Genomic DNA, 16,526 nt, shown 5'->3' on the forward strand with positions numbered 1-16,526 from the left:
TCTGCCCGCACATGAAATGCTGACGGATAACATTTTTGTGACATGACAGTAATTACACCCCGAACGGAAGTCCATTGTTTACACCGCCCCCGGAGTCGGCAGAGACGCCACGGGCAGGCGGCGGCTGAGCCTCACGTACTGCACGCCTGGACTTTCCCACCGCGAAAGAGAAAGACCCGGCTCAAATCCAAAAGCCCACTGGGGAAAAGGGAAACCAAAGGCAAATAAACTGCTACATTAAGAGGAAAATGTGATGATTGGTTCCTGGGTTTGACACAGAATTCAGCACCCTCTGTGTGGAGTCTGCATGTCCACACTCTGTGTTTAGGAGTTGGGAGGGGTGTCACCAGCTGCTCCAGTGTCTCATCCTCTTCACACTCCAAGGGCAGACTGTGTCTCTAGAGTATCTGCTGTGCGTTTGCCCAGTCCCTCTCAGTATCTTCTGCCTCTGTACAGAATACCAGGGTACACTCCAGAACACCACGACCCTGCATTGAGTTATTTCACTATGAATAAGGAGAGTGGTGATGATAATGATGAAGGGTGTCAGTGGGGGGTTCTGGGTGACTCTATCCTCTCTCCAGCTCCAGTGTCCAGTCTCTGTCTGTAACCCCACTGTCACCCTGACACAGGACACAGAGGTGCAGATGTGTTGTTACAGACTGAGTGTCTGTTCAGCTGCTCTACAGGAGTGATGATGATGATGAAACCCGATCCCATTGGAACAGTACGGTAACAACACAATTTTCATTCAAAACTGTTCTTTAATTACAGATCATATGTACAGAAGTGTAAAATATATGAGATAACTATGAATCAAAAGAGTTTTGTATAAAACAAAAGAGCACTATCTACTGTATAACATGAGAGCAGGTATATACAATCAGGACTGACACACTGGCTGTGTGTTGCTGTGTGCCCCTGCAGTAGGGAGTTACAGTGAGACTCTGTTGTCTTTCGCCCATTTTCTTAGGGCCCTGATGATGTACTCCACCTGGGGGTTCCCCGTGTTCCTCAGCAAGGGCAGCACTTCCCTCAGGGTCTCCCTAAAACACACACACAGCTCAGAGTCCCACACACAGCTCAGAGTCCCACACACAGCTCAGAGTCCCACACACAGTTCAGAGTCCCACACACAGTTCAGAGTCCCACAGACAGACATCAGAGTCACACACACAGGTCAAAGTCACACACACAGAGATCAGAGTCACACACACACAGCGATCAGCGTCAAACACACAGCTCAGAGTCACACACACAGGTCAGAGTCACAAATACACAGATATCAGAGTCTCACACACACAGACATCAGAGTCTCACACACACAGACATCAGAGTCTCACACACACAGACATCAGAGTCTCACACACACAGACATCAGAGTCTCACACACACACACAGACATCAGAGTCACACACACAGACATCAGAGTCACACACACAGGTCAGAATCACAGAGATCAGAGTCACACACAGACGGATGCTCAGACAGACACACCTGGGCTCCCTGCCTGCCAGGATGAGCTGGAAGATGCCCACACAGGCACCTCTCTTCCCCTCCCAGTACTCGGGGCTGGGATCCAGCCTCTCCAGGACATCGAATGCCTTCGCCGAGTAGTAGAACTGACCCATCTGAGAGAGAGGAACAGAAAGCATGAGGGGAGGGAGAGGCCGGCAGGGAGACACACAGAAGTCAAGAGGCAGAGGCGGCACCTTGTAGCAGTCGTTTGCGATGAGCTGCAGCAGGCTGAAGGACTCGGATGAGGTCTCCATCTTAAGATACAGCTCCCAGGCCAGCCGAGCCTTCTGGTTCATGATATCTGAACAAATACAGCCACAGTGAGACACTCTGAGACAGAGAGTGTGCGGGAAGTACAGTTTTCAGTGTGCACAGCAGTGTGTGAAGGGAGTACAGTGTTCAGTGTGCGCAGCAGTGAGTGTGCAGGAAGTACAGTGTTCAGTGTGCACAGCAGTGTGTGAAGGGAGTACAGTGTTCAGTGTGCACAGCAGTGAGCGTGCAGGGAGTACAGTGTTCAGTGTGCACAGCAGTGAGTGTGCAGGGAGTACAGTGTGCAGCAGTGAGTGTGCAGGGAGTACATTGTTCAGTGTACGCAGCAGTGAGTGTGCAGAGAGTACAGTGTTCAGTGTGTGCAGCAGACACTGAGACAGTGAGTTTGCAGGAAGATTGTGCTCAGTTCAGTGTGTGCAGTGCAGTGTGTACAGTTCAGTATTTAGGTCAGTTTGTGCAGTGCTGTGGTGTGTACAGTACGGTGTTCAGGTCAGAGTGTACAGGTCAGTGTTCATCACCACAGTGAGTGACTCACAGCAGCGTGCCAGCCAGCTCAGGTAGGTGTAGTCACGCTTGATCTTCTCATTCTGGATCAGCAGGAACACCTGAACACACAGCACAGAACAGCACACTCTTGAGTGCCCAGGAACACCTGAATACACAGCACAGAACAGCACACTCCTGAGTGCCCAGGAACACCTGAATACACAGCACAGAACAGCACACTCCTGAGCGCCCAGGAACACCTGAACACACAGCACAGCACACCCCTGAGTGCCCAGGAACACTTGAACACACAGAACAGAACACCCCTGAGTGCCCAGGAACACCTGAACACACAGAACAGAACACTCCTGAGTGCCCAGGAACACCTGAACACACAGCCAGAACAGAACACCCCTGAGTGCCCAGGAACACCTGAACACACAGCACACTCCTGACTGCCCAGCCCTGGCGTCGCCCCTGCCCACGCGCTGGAGACTGGGGTACCGTCGGGGCGCCTCACCTCCTCCGCCTCCCTGTAGTTGCCCACGGCAGCCTTGGCCTGGGCGTAGTTGAAGTTGAAGGTGTCATCATTGTAGAAATAGCTCTGGGCAGAGAAGAAGAGGCACAGTGAGAGCAGACTCACCTGCTGCCCCACGTACTGTACCGCACACACAGACAGCGTTTCCCACTGGGGAACAGCCGCTGAGCTGTACCCCACTCTCCCTGAGCCGTACCCCATTGTCACTGTTACTGGGACCAACCTTGACAGAGTTAAGGTAGATGAGAACATCTTCAAACTGTCTGAGCAGAAAGAAACATGAGGCCATACACTGTCTCCCTGGAATCGTGTCTGCAGGAAACATCAAAGAGACACATTACTGCCCACTACTGCACACCACTGTAATACTGCACACTACTGTACACTGACCCTGCACTGAGAGAGAGGGGTTAATACACACACTCCTCCTGCACACTACTGTACACTGACACTGCACTGAGAGAGAGGGGTTAATACACACACTCCTCCTGCACACTACTGTACACTGACACTGCACTGAGAGAGAGAGGGGTTAATACACACACTCCTCCTGCACACTACTGTACACTGACACTGCACTGAGAGAGAGGGGTGAATACACACACTCCTCCTGCTCACTACTGTACACTGACACTGCACTGAGAGAGAGAGAGGGGTTAATACACACACTCCTCCTGCACACTACTGTACACTGACACTGCACTGAGAGAGAGAGAGGGGTTAATACACACACTCCTCCTGCACACTACTGTACACTGACACTGCACTGAGAGAGAGAGAGGGGTTAATACACACACTCCTCCTGCACACTACTGTACACTGACACTGCACTGAGAGAGAGAAGGTGTTGGACTCACCACACTCACTAGCTGACCCTCCTACCAACTGGAAGAACTGTTGTGCAATCTTCAGATGGTCCCGCTAAGAGAGAGAGAAAGTTGTTGATAGAAACTGACTTTGCTTTTGTCTGTGTGTATCTGGATATCAGCTTATTTGTTCTGTTACTCACCGACCCCATCTCCTGTCCCAGCGCTGCATTCACAACCCCCTTCAGTATATACTCCTGAGAGAGAGAGGGGTTAATACACACACTCCTGCACGCCAACGAAGAGTTAGAGGAATAAAGGGAGATGGAGAGGTGAGCAGTTCCTGCAGAGGGAACATCAGAAGACTGTACCTGAGGAGTGGTCGGTTCAAGATCTTTAATCAGGTTGAAGGCCTCCTGGACATCATCTGAGACAAAGGACAGTGCGTTAATACACCTCTAACCTCTGCGCACTGGCACTGACACTCAGTAATAAATTACAGGCAGGGAGACAGATACACAGCGCCTCACCCTGGCGGAGGTAGTAAATGACCAGGTTGAGTCGAGCCTCAGGAATGACGTCAATCAGGGGGGGCAACACCTGCAGAGCCCCCTCCCCTCCCCGAAACACCACCTGCCGTAGAGAGAGAGGTTAAAGCAGAACAGCGCCACCTACTGCCTGGCAGCTGGGCTGCAGAATCTCCCTGTCTCGTCTGCAGACAGATCACCATCTCAAGCAAAAACCACAGAGAGTAACTGGACTATTTTTAACAACTGAACCGTTCTCTGATGTTCATTCCTCAGTTCTGGCAACGAGCAGATGAACTCAACAGGGACAGATCTTTACTCCACTGAGAAGCAGCTCTCCGATGGACATGAAACCACACCGTTTTGTAACACTGATCATCACGTCCATTATCAGCATGATTTCTCTCACCAGGGACTCAGCAGCCGTTCCTCTCCAAGACGATTATTACTATACTGTACAGGACACATTTGCACTGGGCTAATGATCCCAAAATCTTACATTTTAAAAAGTTAAGTCCACAAGAGCTGGCTGTCCAACACAATTTCCACGGTAAGAGGCGCCCAGAGCTCGGGAGCACCAGTGCTGAGGAGGTGGCCGGTTGGCAGAGCCTCACTCCTGCAGGTACCCTGCCTGCTGCCCAGTCCATACCATCAATACAATACTGCCCAATACTGCGTGAGTCAGACCCAGTCCAGTTTAGTCAATCTACTCCAAAACAGCCCAGTCCAGTATAGACCCCCAGTCCAGTGGAAAGAGGTCCAGCCTCACCAGGTTGTGTCTGATGAGCTCCTTGGCAAACTCGAAGGAGCTGGAGGAGATATCAATCAGGTTCTTCAGCTCTGCCTGAGAGACAGAGAGATACAGTCAGAGTAGGAGAGGCAGCGTCAGTGACCAGAACCCACAGCAGCCTAGGCTACAGTGTGAAGTGGCTACACTGTGAGTCAGTGTGTCAGTGTGCAGCAGTGCTGTACCTCAGCAGTGTTGCTGTACAGTGTGAGTCAGTGTGTCAGTGTGCAGTAGTGCTGTACCTCAGCAGTGTTGCTGTACAGTGTGAAGAGGCTACAGTGTGAGTCAGTGTGTCAGTGTGCAGCAGTGCTGTACCTCAGCAGTGTTGCTGTACAGTGTGAGTCAGTGTCAGTGTGCAGTAGTGCTGTACCTCAGCAGTGTTGCTGTACAGTGTGAGTCAGTGTGTCAGTGTGCAGCGGTGCTGTACCTCAGCAGTGTTGCTGTACAGTGTGAAGTGGCTACACTGTGAGTCTGTGTGTCAGTGTGCAGCAGTGCTGTACCTCAGCAGTGTTGCTGTACAGTGTGAGTCTGTGTGTCAGTGTGCAGTAGTGCTGTACCTCAGCAGTGCTGCTGTACAGTGTGAGTCAGTGTGTCAGTGTGCAGCAGTGCTGTACCTCAGCAGTGTTGCTGTACAGTGTGAGTCAGTGTGTCAGTGTGCAGTAGTGCTGTACCTCAGCAGTGTTGCTGTACAGTGTGAGTCAGTGTGTCAGTGTGCAGCAGTGCTGTACCTCAGCAGTGTTGCTGTACAGTGTGAGTCAGTGTGTCAGTGTGCAGTAGTGCTGTACCTCAGCAGTGTTGCTGTACAGTGTGAGTCAGTGTGTCAGTGTGCAGCGGTGCTGTACCTCAGCAGTGTTGCTGTACAGTGTGAGTCAGTGTGTCAGTGTGCAGCAGTGCTGTACCTCAGCAGTGTTGCTGTACAGTGTGAGTCAGTGTCAGTGTGCAGTAGTGCTGTACCTCAGCAGTGTTGCTGTACAGTGTGAGTCAGTGTGTCAGTGTGCAGCAGTGCTGTACCTCAGCAGTGTTGCTGTACAGTGTGAGTCAGTGTGTCAGTGTGCAGTAGTGCTGTACCTCAGCAGTGTTGCTGTACAGTGTGAGTCTGTGTGTCAGTGTGCAGTAGTGCTGTACCTCAGCAGTGTTGCTGTACAGTGTGAGTCAGTGTGTCAGTGTGCAGCAGTGCTGTACCTCAGCAGTGTTGCTGTACAGTGTGAGTCAGTGTGTCAGTGTGCAGCAGTGCTGTACCTCAGCAGTGTTGCTGTACAGTGTGAGTCTGTGTGTCAGTGTGCAGTAGTGCTGTACCTCAGCAGTGTTGCTGTACAGTGTGAGTCAGTGTGTCAGTGTGCAGCAGTGCTGTACCTCAGCAGTGTTGCTGTACAGTGTGAGTCAGTGTGTCAGTGTGCAATCGTGCTGTACCTCAGCAGTGTTGCTGTACAGTGTGAAGTGGCTACAGTGTGAGCCTGTGTGTCAGTGTGCAGCAGTGCTGTACCTCAGCAGTGTTGCTGTACAGTGTGAGTCAGTGTGTCAGTGTGCAATCGTGCTGTACCTCAGCAGTGTTGCTGTACAGTGTGAAGTGGCTACAGTGTGAGCCTGTGTGTCAGTGTGCAGCAGTGCTGTACCTCAGCAGTGTTGCTGTACAGTGTGAGTCAGTGTGTCAGTGTGCAATCGTGCTGTACCTCAGCAGTGTTGCTGTACAGTGTGAAGTGGCTACAGTGTGAGCCTGTGTGTCAGTGTGCAGTAGTGCTGTACCTCAGCAGCTTTGCCGTTGTACAGTCTGAAGTGGTTACAGGCCTTCAGGTTGAGGGCGATAGTGCTGTCAGAGAAGCTCTGCAGGTAGACAGCCAGCACCTCCTGAGATACGTCATAATAGTCTAGCTTATAGTAGCACAGGGCCACATAGACATTGAGCGCCAGGAACTCCCTGCAAATATACACAGCACACAAAGGGCACCAACAAAATATGATATTCAGTTGGTGGGTACATGGTATAATTAACTAATCTTTTAATTACACAATATATATACTGCAATATAACACACATAAAATATTATACACATGCTGTGACAAAATAGTAAAAACACAGGATTATATAGCTATACACCCCCCTGTTGCAGAACCCCAGTGTGTCTCAGCATTAGTGTCAGGGTCTCAGTGCTCATCAAAGGTGTTGGGGTGCGTTCATATCAATGGGTCTTGGTCTACAGTAATTTCCGCGTATATCACTCTCAGTGTCTCGGTGTGTCACTCTCAGGGTGAGGATGTCTCAGTGTGTCAGTGTCTCGGTGTGTCACTCTCAGGGGGACGGTGTCTCAGTGTCTCGGTGTGTCACTCTCAGGGGGAGGATGTCTCAGTGTGTCAGTGTCTCGGTGTGTCACTCTCAGGGGGACGGTGTCTCAGTGTCTCGGTGTGTCACTCTCAGGGGGAGGATGTCTCAGTGTGTCAGTGTCTCGGTGTGTCACTCTCAGGGGGACGGTGTCTCAGTGTCTCGGTGTGTCACTCTCAGGGGGACGGTGTCTCAGTGTCTCAGGATGTCTCAGTGTATTAAATGCAAGTTGGAGGAGCTGTATTGGCCTGACTGATGAATTACAGGCTCGGCCTCGGCGTGCAGTACCTGTTCTCCAGCAGGATGCGCTTGTAGATGTCGATGGCCTCCTGGTAGTGGGACCTCATGTAGTGGATAGAGGCCAGGCTGAGCTGGTCCTCTGTCACATCCTGCAGGTTCTGGTGGAAACCCATCAGCTTCTTCTCGTCGTTGAACTGGAGAGAGAGAGCGCAGCGGGGTGAGAAAGGATGAAAGACGAGAGTGGGGGAGAGAAGGGGGAGACGGGGAGAAAGAGAGGGGCGGTGACGGGTCTGTGGTTTCTGACCTTATGAGCCAGGTGAAACAGCAGGCGGTTCTGCAGCTGGCTCTTAGGAGCTGTGAGAGAAAAAGAAAGAGTTTGAAGTCCGAACTGGGCATGAATGAACCTCCACAGCACTGAGGCTGAACAAGACAGCCCGAAGAAGAGGTGGAAGAAGCAGACAGCGGGGACACAGAGACACAAGGTAGTTGCAGTACTGTACACTCACACTGCTGTGAGCCAGAGGCAGAGACGGGCAGGAACTTATTGCTGTGAGTCTCAGAGGGAGAGGAGTTGTGTAACGGGCACGTGCTCTCACCCTTTAGAGCAGCCTCCTCGGCCTCTGCGTACATTCCCAGGAAGAAGTAGGTACAGGCCAGGTTCACCCAGACATCTGGGGAGCAGCCATCCCGCTGCGTCAGGGAGCGGTACTCCTGTGGACACACACACGCTGTCAGTGAGCACTGAAGCCACAGAAAACACTGACACACACCAGAAGACCACAGACTCCTGCCAGCCCCGGCTCACCTCCATGGCTCTCCGGTAGTCTCCAAGGTGAAAGGCGCAGTAGCCCACCCACAGGTCGCTGTCCTCCTCCTGCTGGCCCACACTGCGCTGGAACTGCAGAGAGTCAGAACAGGGTCAGTACCGCACTGTGTGTCAGTACAGGGTCAGTACAGCACTGTGTGTCAGTACAGGGTCAATATAGCACTGTGTGTCAGTACAGGGTCAATACAGCACTGTGTGTCAGTACAGGGTCAATACAGCACTGTGTGTCAGTACAGGGTCAATACAGCACTGTGTGTCAGTACAGGGTCAGTACAGCACTGTGTGTCAGTACAGGGTCAATACAGCACTGTGTGTCAGTACAGGGTCAGTACAGCACTGTGTGTCAGTACAGCGTCAATACCAAACTGTGTGTCAGTACAGGGTCAGTACCACAATGTGTGTCAGTACAGGGTCAGTACAGCACTGTGTGTCAGTACAGGGTCAGTACAGCACTGTGTGTCAGTACAGGGTCAATACAGCACTGTGTGTCAGTACAGGGTCAATACAGCACTGTGTGTCAGTACAGGGTCAGTACAGCACTGTGTGTCAGTACAGGGTCAATACAGCACTGTGTGTCAGTACAGGGTCAGTACAGCACTGTGTGTCAGTACAGCGTCAATACCAAACTGTGTGTCAGTACAGGGTCAGTACCACAATGTGTGTCAGTACAGGGTCAGTACAGCACTGTGTGTCAGTACAGGGTCAGTACAGCACTGTGTGTGAGTACAGGGTCAGTACAGCACTGTGTGTCAGTACTGGGTCTGTACAGCACTGTGTCAGTACAGCATCAATACCACACTGTGTGTCTGTCAATGGGGTTTACCTCCAGTAAGGTCATGGCCCCCAGATAATCTCTGGGCTCCAGGAACTCCTCCAGTTTGGGCAGCTTTTTCTCCCTTTTCTTCTTGTCACTGGCCGGCACCTCCCCCCCGACCGCTGGCTTCACTCTTGACAGGATCTGAACACAGAGCAGACAGAGGAAGTCACTGTGTACAGTCACACAGAGCACATAGGACGTCACTGTGTACATTGACACAGAGCACACAGGACGTCACTGTGTAGTCACAGAGCACACAGGACGTCACTGTCTACAGTCACACAGAGCACACAAAGGAAGTCACTGTGTACAGTCACACAGAGCACACAAATGAAATCACTGTGTACAGTCACACAGAGCACAAAGGAGGTCACTGTGTACAGTCACACAGAGGAAGTCACTGTTTACAGTCACACAGAGCACACAGGATGTCACTGTGGTCACAGAGCACACAGGACGTCACTGTCTACAGTCACACAGAGCACACAAAGGAAGTCACTGTGTACAGTCACACAGAGCACACAAATGAAGTCACTGTGTACAGTCACACAGAGCACAAAGGAGGTCACTGTGTACAGTCACACAGTGCACAGAGGAAGTCACTGTTTACAGTCACACAGAGCACACAGGAGGTCACTGTGTGCAGTCACACAGAGCACACAGGAGGTCACTATGTACAGTCACACAAAGCACACAGGAGGTCACTGTGTACAGTCACTGTGTACAGTCACACAGAACACAGAGGAAGTCACTGTGCACAGTCACACAGAGCACACAGGAGGTCACTGTGTACAGTCACACAGAGCACACAGGAGGTCACTGTGTACAGTCACACAGAGCACAGAGGAAGTCACTGTGTACAGTCACACAGAGCACACAGGAGGTCACTGTGTACAGTCACACAGAGCACACAGGAGGTCACTGTGTACAGTCACACAGAGCACACAGGAGGTCACTGTGTACAGTCACACAGAGCAGACGCACAATGTCACCGAGTACAATCAGCCGCAGGTAGTGTACTGTATTGTAACGCATATTTCCCTTTAGCTCAACTGACTGGGTCCCTGTTGAGTGATGTCGGAGGCCTGGGTTCGAGTCCCCATGGGTGGCAGCAGTGCGGGCGCCCACGTGAACCCGAGAGCGTTACAGTATATACCTGTGCACAATCACACAGGGAACGCAGTGCTCTGTTAGCCCCAGAGAGCGCCCCCTGGAGAGACAAGCGCATGACAGAAGCCTGAGCAGTGGGGCAGCAGCTCACCACTGGGTCTCTACAGATCTGTTCAACACAGAAACAGAGCTGACAATCGCTGCCCGGCCGGCTCTGCGGGCCTCCCCGGAGCTGGCTCGGCGCTGTGCTGCTAGTGTGTTCTGGGCTCACAGGCACCCGAACCGCTACAACTACTCGTATTGTAAAGCACATTCACCAGCTTGCGGTTTTGATCCGTTTTCACAGAGTACCCCAGTCGCCAGTCCTCTCTTCACTGGTTTTCTATCCAAACTCACTCACCATGGCGGCGGCTCGGCTTCGAGGGGAGCAACCGGGATGATCCCAGAACCAGGAAAGACGCAGGAGGACGAGGAAGAACGACAGAGACCGGGACAGACCGACGACTCGCACCGCCCAGAATCACAACAGGCTGCTAGTGTTGACAGCCATTGTCGCCACGCTCGTCTCCTAGCAACGCCTCGATCTGCTCCCGGAACCGGAACAGGTCTCGGCGGGAAACAAAGGGCGGCGGTATGGTTCCGACCTGCGGTCCGCCTTCGGCCCGAATTTTACTGTCAAATGCCTGATATTTCCATGTCGTTATGGGGTTGAGTAATGTTTTTAAATAGTTTTTCGTGTCTGAAAGCACTAACACAATTAATACTCTATTAGCAGTAACATTAACGTCCTACATCATGTTATAAGGACACCTGGCAAATATTCCAGTGACTCGGCCCCAGTGGCCTAATGGATAAGGCATTGGCCTCCTAAGCCAGGGATTGTGGGTTCGAGTCCCATCTGGGGTGGAAGATCCTTTTCATTAAAAATAAACACTAGATAATTTTTTTAATGAAACATCTAATTAGAAAATACCTGTAATAGTAATTTTGTGGTTCATAATAACTTTTTTTTACTAACTGCACCCTATTTCCCAAACAGGTTTGTTCATTTTCTCCTTGTCTGCCACGTCCAGCGTGATTTCCCAGCATGCTCTGCTGTCAGAAGGTGGTTTGTGTGAGTGGCCGGAGAGGAAGAGGAAGAGGAAGATGCCGCAGGGTTTCGGTGTCGGGGTGCCGCCCGCACTGGGCTGCAGTGCCGTTCTGGAAGCCGGGCCGTGGGCAAGCCTGGCGGCCCGTCCGAGGCCCAGTTCTCCGAGATCTGCCTCTGCGCCGGCAGCAGCCCTGTGTGGTTCCGCTGTCCGAGTGAAGCATCACACCCCACACCAGGTTCTCAGGACCAGCTCTTTATTACAGCACCCTGGGCAGAGAGCAGGGCAGCTCCACCACCAGCCAGACAGCAGTGTGAGCTGAGTGCTTGACAGGTCTGTCACAGCCCTAGATTAATGATTGTACTTGTTATTTGTTTACAAAAATTAAAATTCTGAAACAGTGAGGAGCCGAGCACAAGGAGCAGCAGGAGTCCCTGAGCACAGCTCCTGCGCCGCCTTGTCCCTCTAGCGCCCCCAGCAGGGCTCCGGCTGCCGCGCTCTCCTGACCGCGCAGCCGAGGCCCGCTAGCGCCCCCAGCGCGGCTCCGAGCAGGCTCCCCAGCGCCGCTGGCCACAGGCCGCCCGGGGCTCCTGCGATCCCAGCTAGGGCCGCCCCGACTCCTGCGCCCAGCGCCACCGCTGCTGGCGTCGCCCAGCGCTGCTCCCGGCACCTCTCCGCCCGCTCCACAGCTCTGGGCACCCCCGGCTCCTGGCTCCCTGGAAACAGCACACCAGCACCGTGAGGCTCCGCACTCCCCACTCCCCACACCCACCAGGGACAGTGGAGACCCCACACCCACAGCTCAGCTCTGTACTGTGAGTATAGAGCCTGGAGAAGAGGCAGCAGCTCAGTGATACAGCAGTAACACTCCCAGTGGGAGACCCCACACCCACAGCTCAGCTCTGTACTGTGAGTATAGAGCCTGGAGAAGAGGCAGCAGCTCAGTGATACAGCAGTAACACTCCCAGTGGGAGACCCCACACCCACAGCTCAGCTCTGTACTGTGAGTATAGAGCCTGGAGAAGAGGCAGCAGCTCAGTGATACAGCAGTAACACTCCCAGTGGGAGACCCCACACCCACAGCTCAGCTCTGTACTGTGAGTATAGAGCCTGGAGAAGAGGCAGCAGCTCAGTGATACAGCAGTAACACTCCCAGTGGGAGACCCCACACCCACAGCTCAGCTCTGTACTGTGAGTATAGAGCCTGGAGAACAGGCAGCAGCTCAGTGATACAGCAGTAACACTCCCAGTGGGAGACCCCACACCCACAGCTCAGCTCTGTACTGTGAGTATAGAGCCTGGAGAAGAGGCAGCAGCTCAGTGATACAGCAGTAACACTCCCAGTGGGAGACCCCACACCCACAGCTCAGCTCTGTACTGTGAGTATAGAGCCTGGAGAACAGGCAGCAGCTCAGTGATACAGCAGTAACACTCCCAGTGGGAGACCCCACACCCACAGCTCAGCTCTGTACTGTGAGTATAGAGCCTGGAGAAGAGGCAGCAGCTCAGTGACATTCAATAACACTGTACTCACTAGACAGGGGGTCCCACTGGTCAGTTGAGTGGTTATGTCTATCTCTCTCTTCAGCCAGCACCTCTTCCCTCCACTGTTTGGTCTCCACCTCTTCCTCCTCCAGCTCCGCCCCTTTCTCTCTCAATGCCTCTTCCTCCTCATTCATCTCTGCTTCTTCCTCCTCCAGCTCCGCCCCTTTCTCTCTCAATGCCTCTTCCTCCTCATTCATCTCTGCCTCTTCCTCCTCCAGCTCTGCGCCTTCCTCTCTCAATGCCCCTTCCTCTGCCTTTAGCCACGCCCCTTCCCCCTTCAGCCCCACCCCTTCCTCCACCAGCCCCGCCTCTTCCTCTTCCAGCTCCGCCCCTTCCTCTCTCAACACCCCTTCCTCTGCCTTCACTCCCACCCCTTCCTCCTCCAGCCCCGCCTCTTCCTCCTCCAGCTCCGCCCCTTCCTCTCTCAACACCCCTTCCTCTGCCTTCAGCCCCACCCCTTCCTCCTCCAGCTCCGCCTCTTCCTCTCTCAACGCTCCTTCCTCTGCCTTCAGCTCTGCCTCTTTAATCTCCTGTTTCTCTTCTCTCCTCTTGTCCTTCCACTCCTCTTCCCTCAGCTGCATAGTTTCCAGCTTCTCCTCTTCCTCCCCCAACACCTCTTCCTTCTCCTCCTGCGTCTCTTTCATCTTCAGTTTCTCTTCTCTCCTCTTGTCCTTCCACTCCTCTTCCCTCTCTCTCGGTCTTTCATCATGATTCTGTCTCTCCTCTCCTCTTTCCCTCTCCTCCTTACAGCTCAGGTCTACTTCATCTGCTGTGCTCTCCTCTTCCTCCCATCTCATCTGCTCGATCTTCTCCAGCAGCTCAGTGACCTGAGTGCTGTCCTGCCTGTTCTGGTTGTTGAGAACATGATACCTGTTCCCACATTTCTGCAGGAGCCACTGCAGGTCCTGCCCTCCGGTCTGGATGTGCTGCTCCAGGGCTGTGTCTCCCAGCCTGTCCCCACAGGTGAACAGCAGCAGCGTGTGTCTCCACGCTGTCTCGCCCAGGAGCTCCAGGTGCTCCTTCGCTGATGTCCTGTGTCTCTCATAATCCACGCGGACAGGATTCACCAGGAGGATGGCGTGGGGTCCTGGGGGACAGAGAGACGCACTGCGCACGATCTCCTGTTTAATCTGAGCTGGAGTTTCCTTCAGAGTAAACCAGCCTGGGGTGTCGACCACAGTGACCTGCCGCCCTGCCACCTCCCCCTGTCTCCTCACGCTCTGCTCCGTCCCTCTGCAGCTCACAAACTCCTTCCTGCCCAGGATGGTGTTTCCTGCTGAGCTCTTCCCAGCTACTCTCTCCCCCAGCAGCACGATCCTCAGCTCCGAGAGCCGCTGGGCCTCGTGGGAAACAGCCCGTCCCTCCTCTGTCCCTGCAGCCTGGACTCCCGCACCTGTCCGGGAGAAAGAGCACAGCTTATTCCCCAGGGGTTCGGACAGACGCCCCAGCTGGCAGGGTGATATCAGGGCGACCTGTTCAGGGAAGAGGTCAGACACCCCCCAGGTACACTGGACCCCAGCTGGTGGAATGCAGGTGAGGTCACACGGGACCTGACGAGTGGCTTCACCCCCCGACCCACAACCCCTGACCCCTGACCCCCATCAACCCCTGTCCTTCATCCCGTGCCTCCAGCTCTCTCCTGATTTAACTGACCTGCCCTGGGACTGCAGTTCGGATCGTGCTCTGTCTGGCCCCTCAACTTGGACTGATTTGCCAAGGGTGACCTGGGCAGGGAGCACACAGAGCAATTTCCGGGAATGCTCTCGATCCGCGAGGAATAGTAGCTGCCCTGTCCGACGTGGGATTACACACTGAAGGCTGACTGAACTGGTTCTCAAAGTGAAACCTGCGCCGTGCCTGTCAGATCCCATTCCTGTCCCCTGAGATCACTCATTCCTCAGACCCACACCTGGACTTCCTCGTCACTGGGACAATAAACTTGAAAATACACTCCAGGGCTCTCTGACACACTCACACAGCACAGAGACTCACCAGGGTCCAGTGTAGAGAGAGACAGTCACACAGCAGAGAGACTCACCAGGGTCCAGTGTAGAGAGAGACAGTCACACAGCAGAGAGACTCACCAGGGTCCAGTGTAGAGAGAGACAGTCACACAGCAGAGAGACTCATTGGGTTCCAGTGTAGAGAGAGACAGTCACACAGCAGAGACTCACCGGGGTGCAGGACTGTTGTGGACTTGTCCATCTCTCAGTCTCAGTGTCTCCTGCGCTGTCACAGGTCACGCAGTCAGTACAGAGCTCAGTCTTCCTGCCTGTGTGGGAGAGACTGTTATCACACAGACTGCTGCTCCAGAGTCCCTCCCTCCTGCCCGCAGGGAACAGGTTTCTCTGCTCTGGTTCTGAGGAACCGCTGTCTGACGCAGCACACAGAGGCGCAGGAGGCTGTGGCCTTGCTAGGAGGGTGTTGGAGATAGGAGACAGACAGAGGACAGGGACAAGCACACCGGACATCTTCAGGACAGGACTGGGGGAAAGCCCTACTCCTGTCCTGAGCAGGAGTTTGACTGACGGTGCAGTACAGAGAGGTGGCAATCATGATGATGATGATGATGATGGTGTTGGTGGGGGTGATGGTGGATAACTAGTAAGTGGCTTAAAACCCCTAGGCTGGTCTGTGGAGCTGTGGGCTGTGTTTCCTGTGTTCTGTTGCAGGATTTGCTTTAATGTCACTGTTAATCAATCAATCAAGGTTTATTTATCAAATGCACAACAATACAGCAGTGGTTGTTGGCAATGAACTGCTTTTTCCGCAAGCTCGCAGGGAGAGAGAGGACAGGACCTGATAGAATTAAGGTTACAGAGTAGAATACAATAAATGATACAATTGACAAGATTTACATGATGATAACACCTGGTGGGGAGCGCAGGTGTCAGGGAAAGAAAGAAAAATGCGGGCACACCTTATCACTCTCAAGTGGACTGACTGTTTCTCAGCAGTCTTTGGGAAACTGCTGGTGGCTGCTCAGCAGTCTTATTGCCTGAGGGAAAAAGCTGTTTTGAAATCTGTTGGTGTTTGTCTGTAAGCTGCAGTATCGTTTTCCAGACGGTAGTAGAGAAAACAGATTGTGGTTGGGGTGACTGGGGTCCTGGAGGATAGACCTGGCCTTCTCACAGAGCAGGTATCCTTGTTGTCCGGAGCACATCGCGCTGACTTAAACCACCCTCTGCAGCGCTTTGCCATCCCAGGACGGAGCAGCTCCCAGACCAGGCAGTGATGCAGCCAGTCAGGATACTCCCAGCAGTGCACCTGTCGAAGCTGGCCTGGATATGTGACGGCACGGCGAACGACTGTACCTGCGGAGAGAGAACAGGCGCTGCCGTGCTGTCTGGGCTACGTGGCTGGTGTGGTGGGTCCAGGTTAGGCCCTCTGTGATCTTAACACCTAGACCCTCTGCACTGCAGACCCCCTGGTGTCAATGGGAGCGTGGTCTGCTCTCTGATCAGCTCCTTGGTCTTACTGGTGTTCAGAGAGAGGTTGTTGTCCTGGCACAGTGCTCCTCCCTGTACGAAGTCTCATTGTCATTCGTGATCTGTACTGGTATCCGGCATGATCACCACAGTAATGATGAGGCTGGTCAGTGGAGCTCCTTTACAGACTTCCTTTTTGATCTGATTGTCCAGGGGCTTGAGC

General features: G+C 53.3%; 2 protein-coding genes, 1 long non-coding RNA gene and 1 other non-coding gene across 6 annotated transcripts in view; 1 reads left to right on the top strand and 3 right to left on the bottom strand.

Annotated features, from left to right (window-relative positions):
* LOC148648484 (uncharacterized) overlaps window positions 1-16,526 on the bottom strand; it is a 91,063-nt gene that overhangs the window by 45,407 nt on the left and 29,130 nt on the right. The window lies entirely within an intron of this gene.
* ift56 (intraflagellar transport 56) lies at window positions 745-10,809 on the bottom strand. 2 transcript variants are annotated; one of them, XM_088606991.1, is made up of 18 exons: window positions 10,643-10,807; window positions 9,139-9,273; window positions 8,295-8,387; window positions 8,086-8,200; window positions 7,794-7,843; window positions 7,538-7,683; window positions 6,676-6,847; window positions 4,915-4,989; window positions 4,149-4,251; window positions 3,990-4,045; window positions 3,822-3,875; window positions 3,670-3,733; window positions 3,036-3,124; window positions 2,795-2,878; window positions 2,324-2,393; window positions 1,713-1,819; window positions 1,498-1,631; window positions 745-1,046 (listed from the first exon to the last, which is right to left on the bottom strand). In XM_088606991.1, exons 1-18 carry the CDS (start codon window positions 10,643-10,645, stop codon window positions 935-937), a joined length of 1,662 nt encoding a protein of 553 aa, XP_088463117.1. In that variant the 5' UTR covers window positions 10,646-10,807; the 3' UTR covers window positions 745-934. The 2 variants fall into 2 exon arrangements, with proteins under 2 accessions (XP_088463117.1, XP_088463116.1); XM_088606990.1 differs by having other exon boundaries at window positions 3,822-4,045; window positions 10,643-10,809.
* trnar-ccu (transfer RNA arginine (anticodon CCU)) lies at window positions 11,076-11,148 on the top strand. Its single transcript has one exon. It is a non-coding gene; the product is annotated as a tRNA-Arg (tRNA).
* LOC148648493 (uncharacterized) lies at window positions 11,362-15,205 on the bottom strand. 2 transcript variants are annotated; one of them, XM_088607004.1, is made up of 4 exons: window positions 15,050-15,199; window positions 12,865-14,268; window positions 11,838-12,046; window positions 11,362-11,599 (listed from the first exon to the last, which is right to left on the bottom strand). In XM_088607004.1, the coding sequence occupies exons 1-4, from the start codon at window positions 15,078-15,080 to the stop codon at window positions 11,573-11,575; spliced, it is 1,671 nt and encodes a 556-aa protein (XP_088463130.1). In that variant the 5' UTR covers window positions 15,081-15,199; the 3' UTR covers window positions 11,362-11,572. The 2 variants fall into 2 exon arrangements, with proteins under 2 accessions (XP_088463130.1, XP_088463129.1); XM_088607003.1 differs by lacking the exon at window positions 11,362-11,599 and having other exon boundaries at window positions 11,606-12,046; window positions 15,050-15,205.

The sequence above is a fragment of the Lepisosteus platostomus genome, chromosome 14 (assembly GCF_059453375.1).
Source record: "Lepisosteus platostomus isolate fLepPlt1 chromosome 14, fLepPlt1.hap1, whole genome shotgun sequence".
Taxonomy (NCBI): domain Eukaryota; kingdom Metazoa; phylum Chordata; class Actinopteri; order Semionotiformes; family Lepisosteidae; genus Lepisosteus; species Lepisosteus platostomus.

What these genes read in the sequence shown, in the direction of transcription:
- ift56 (XM_088606990.1), bottom strand. An exon ending in AGCTCATCAGACACAACCTG is followed by an intron (nt 4,252 to 4,914) that starts GTGAGGCTGGAC and finishes TCTCTACGGCAG; the next exon opens with GTGGTGTTTCGGGGAGGGGA. An exon ending in CTGGCAGGCAGGGAGCCCAG is followed by an intron (nt 1,047 to 1,497) that starts GTGTGTCTGTCT and finishes TGTGTGTTTTAG; the next exon opens with GGAGACCCTGAGGGAAGTGC.
- LOC148648493 (XM_088607003.1), bottom strand. Translation starts at nt 15,080, where the DNA reads ATGGACAAGTCCACAACAGTCCTGCACCCCG. An exon ending in CACAACAGTCCTGCACCCCG is followed by an intron (nt 14,269 to 15,049) that starts GTGAGTCTCTGC and finishes TCTCCCGGACAG; the next exon opens with GTGCGGGAGTCCAGGCTGCA. An exon ending in CCAGTGGGACCCCCTGTCTA is followed by an intron (nt 12,047 to 12,864) that starts GTGAGTACAGTG and finishes TGCTGTTTCCAG; the next exon opens with GGAGCCAGGAGCCGGGGGTG.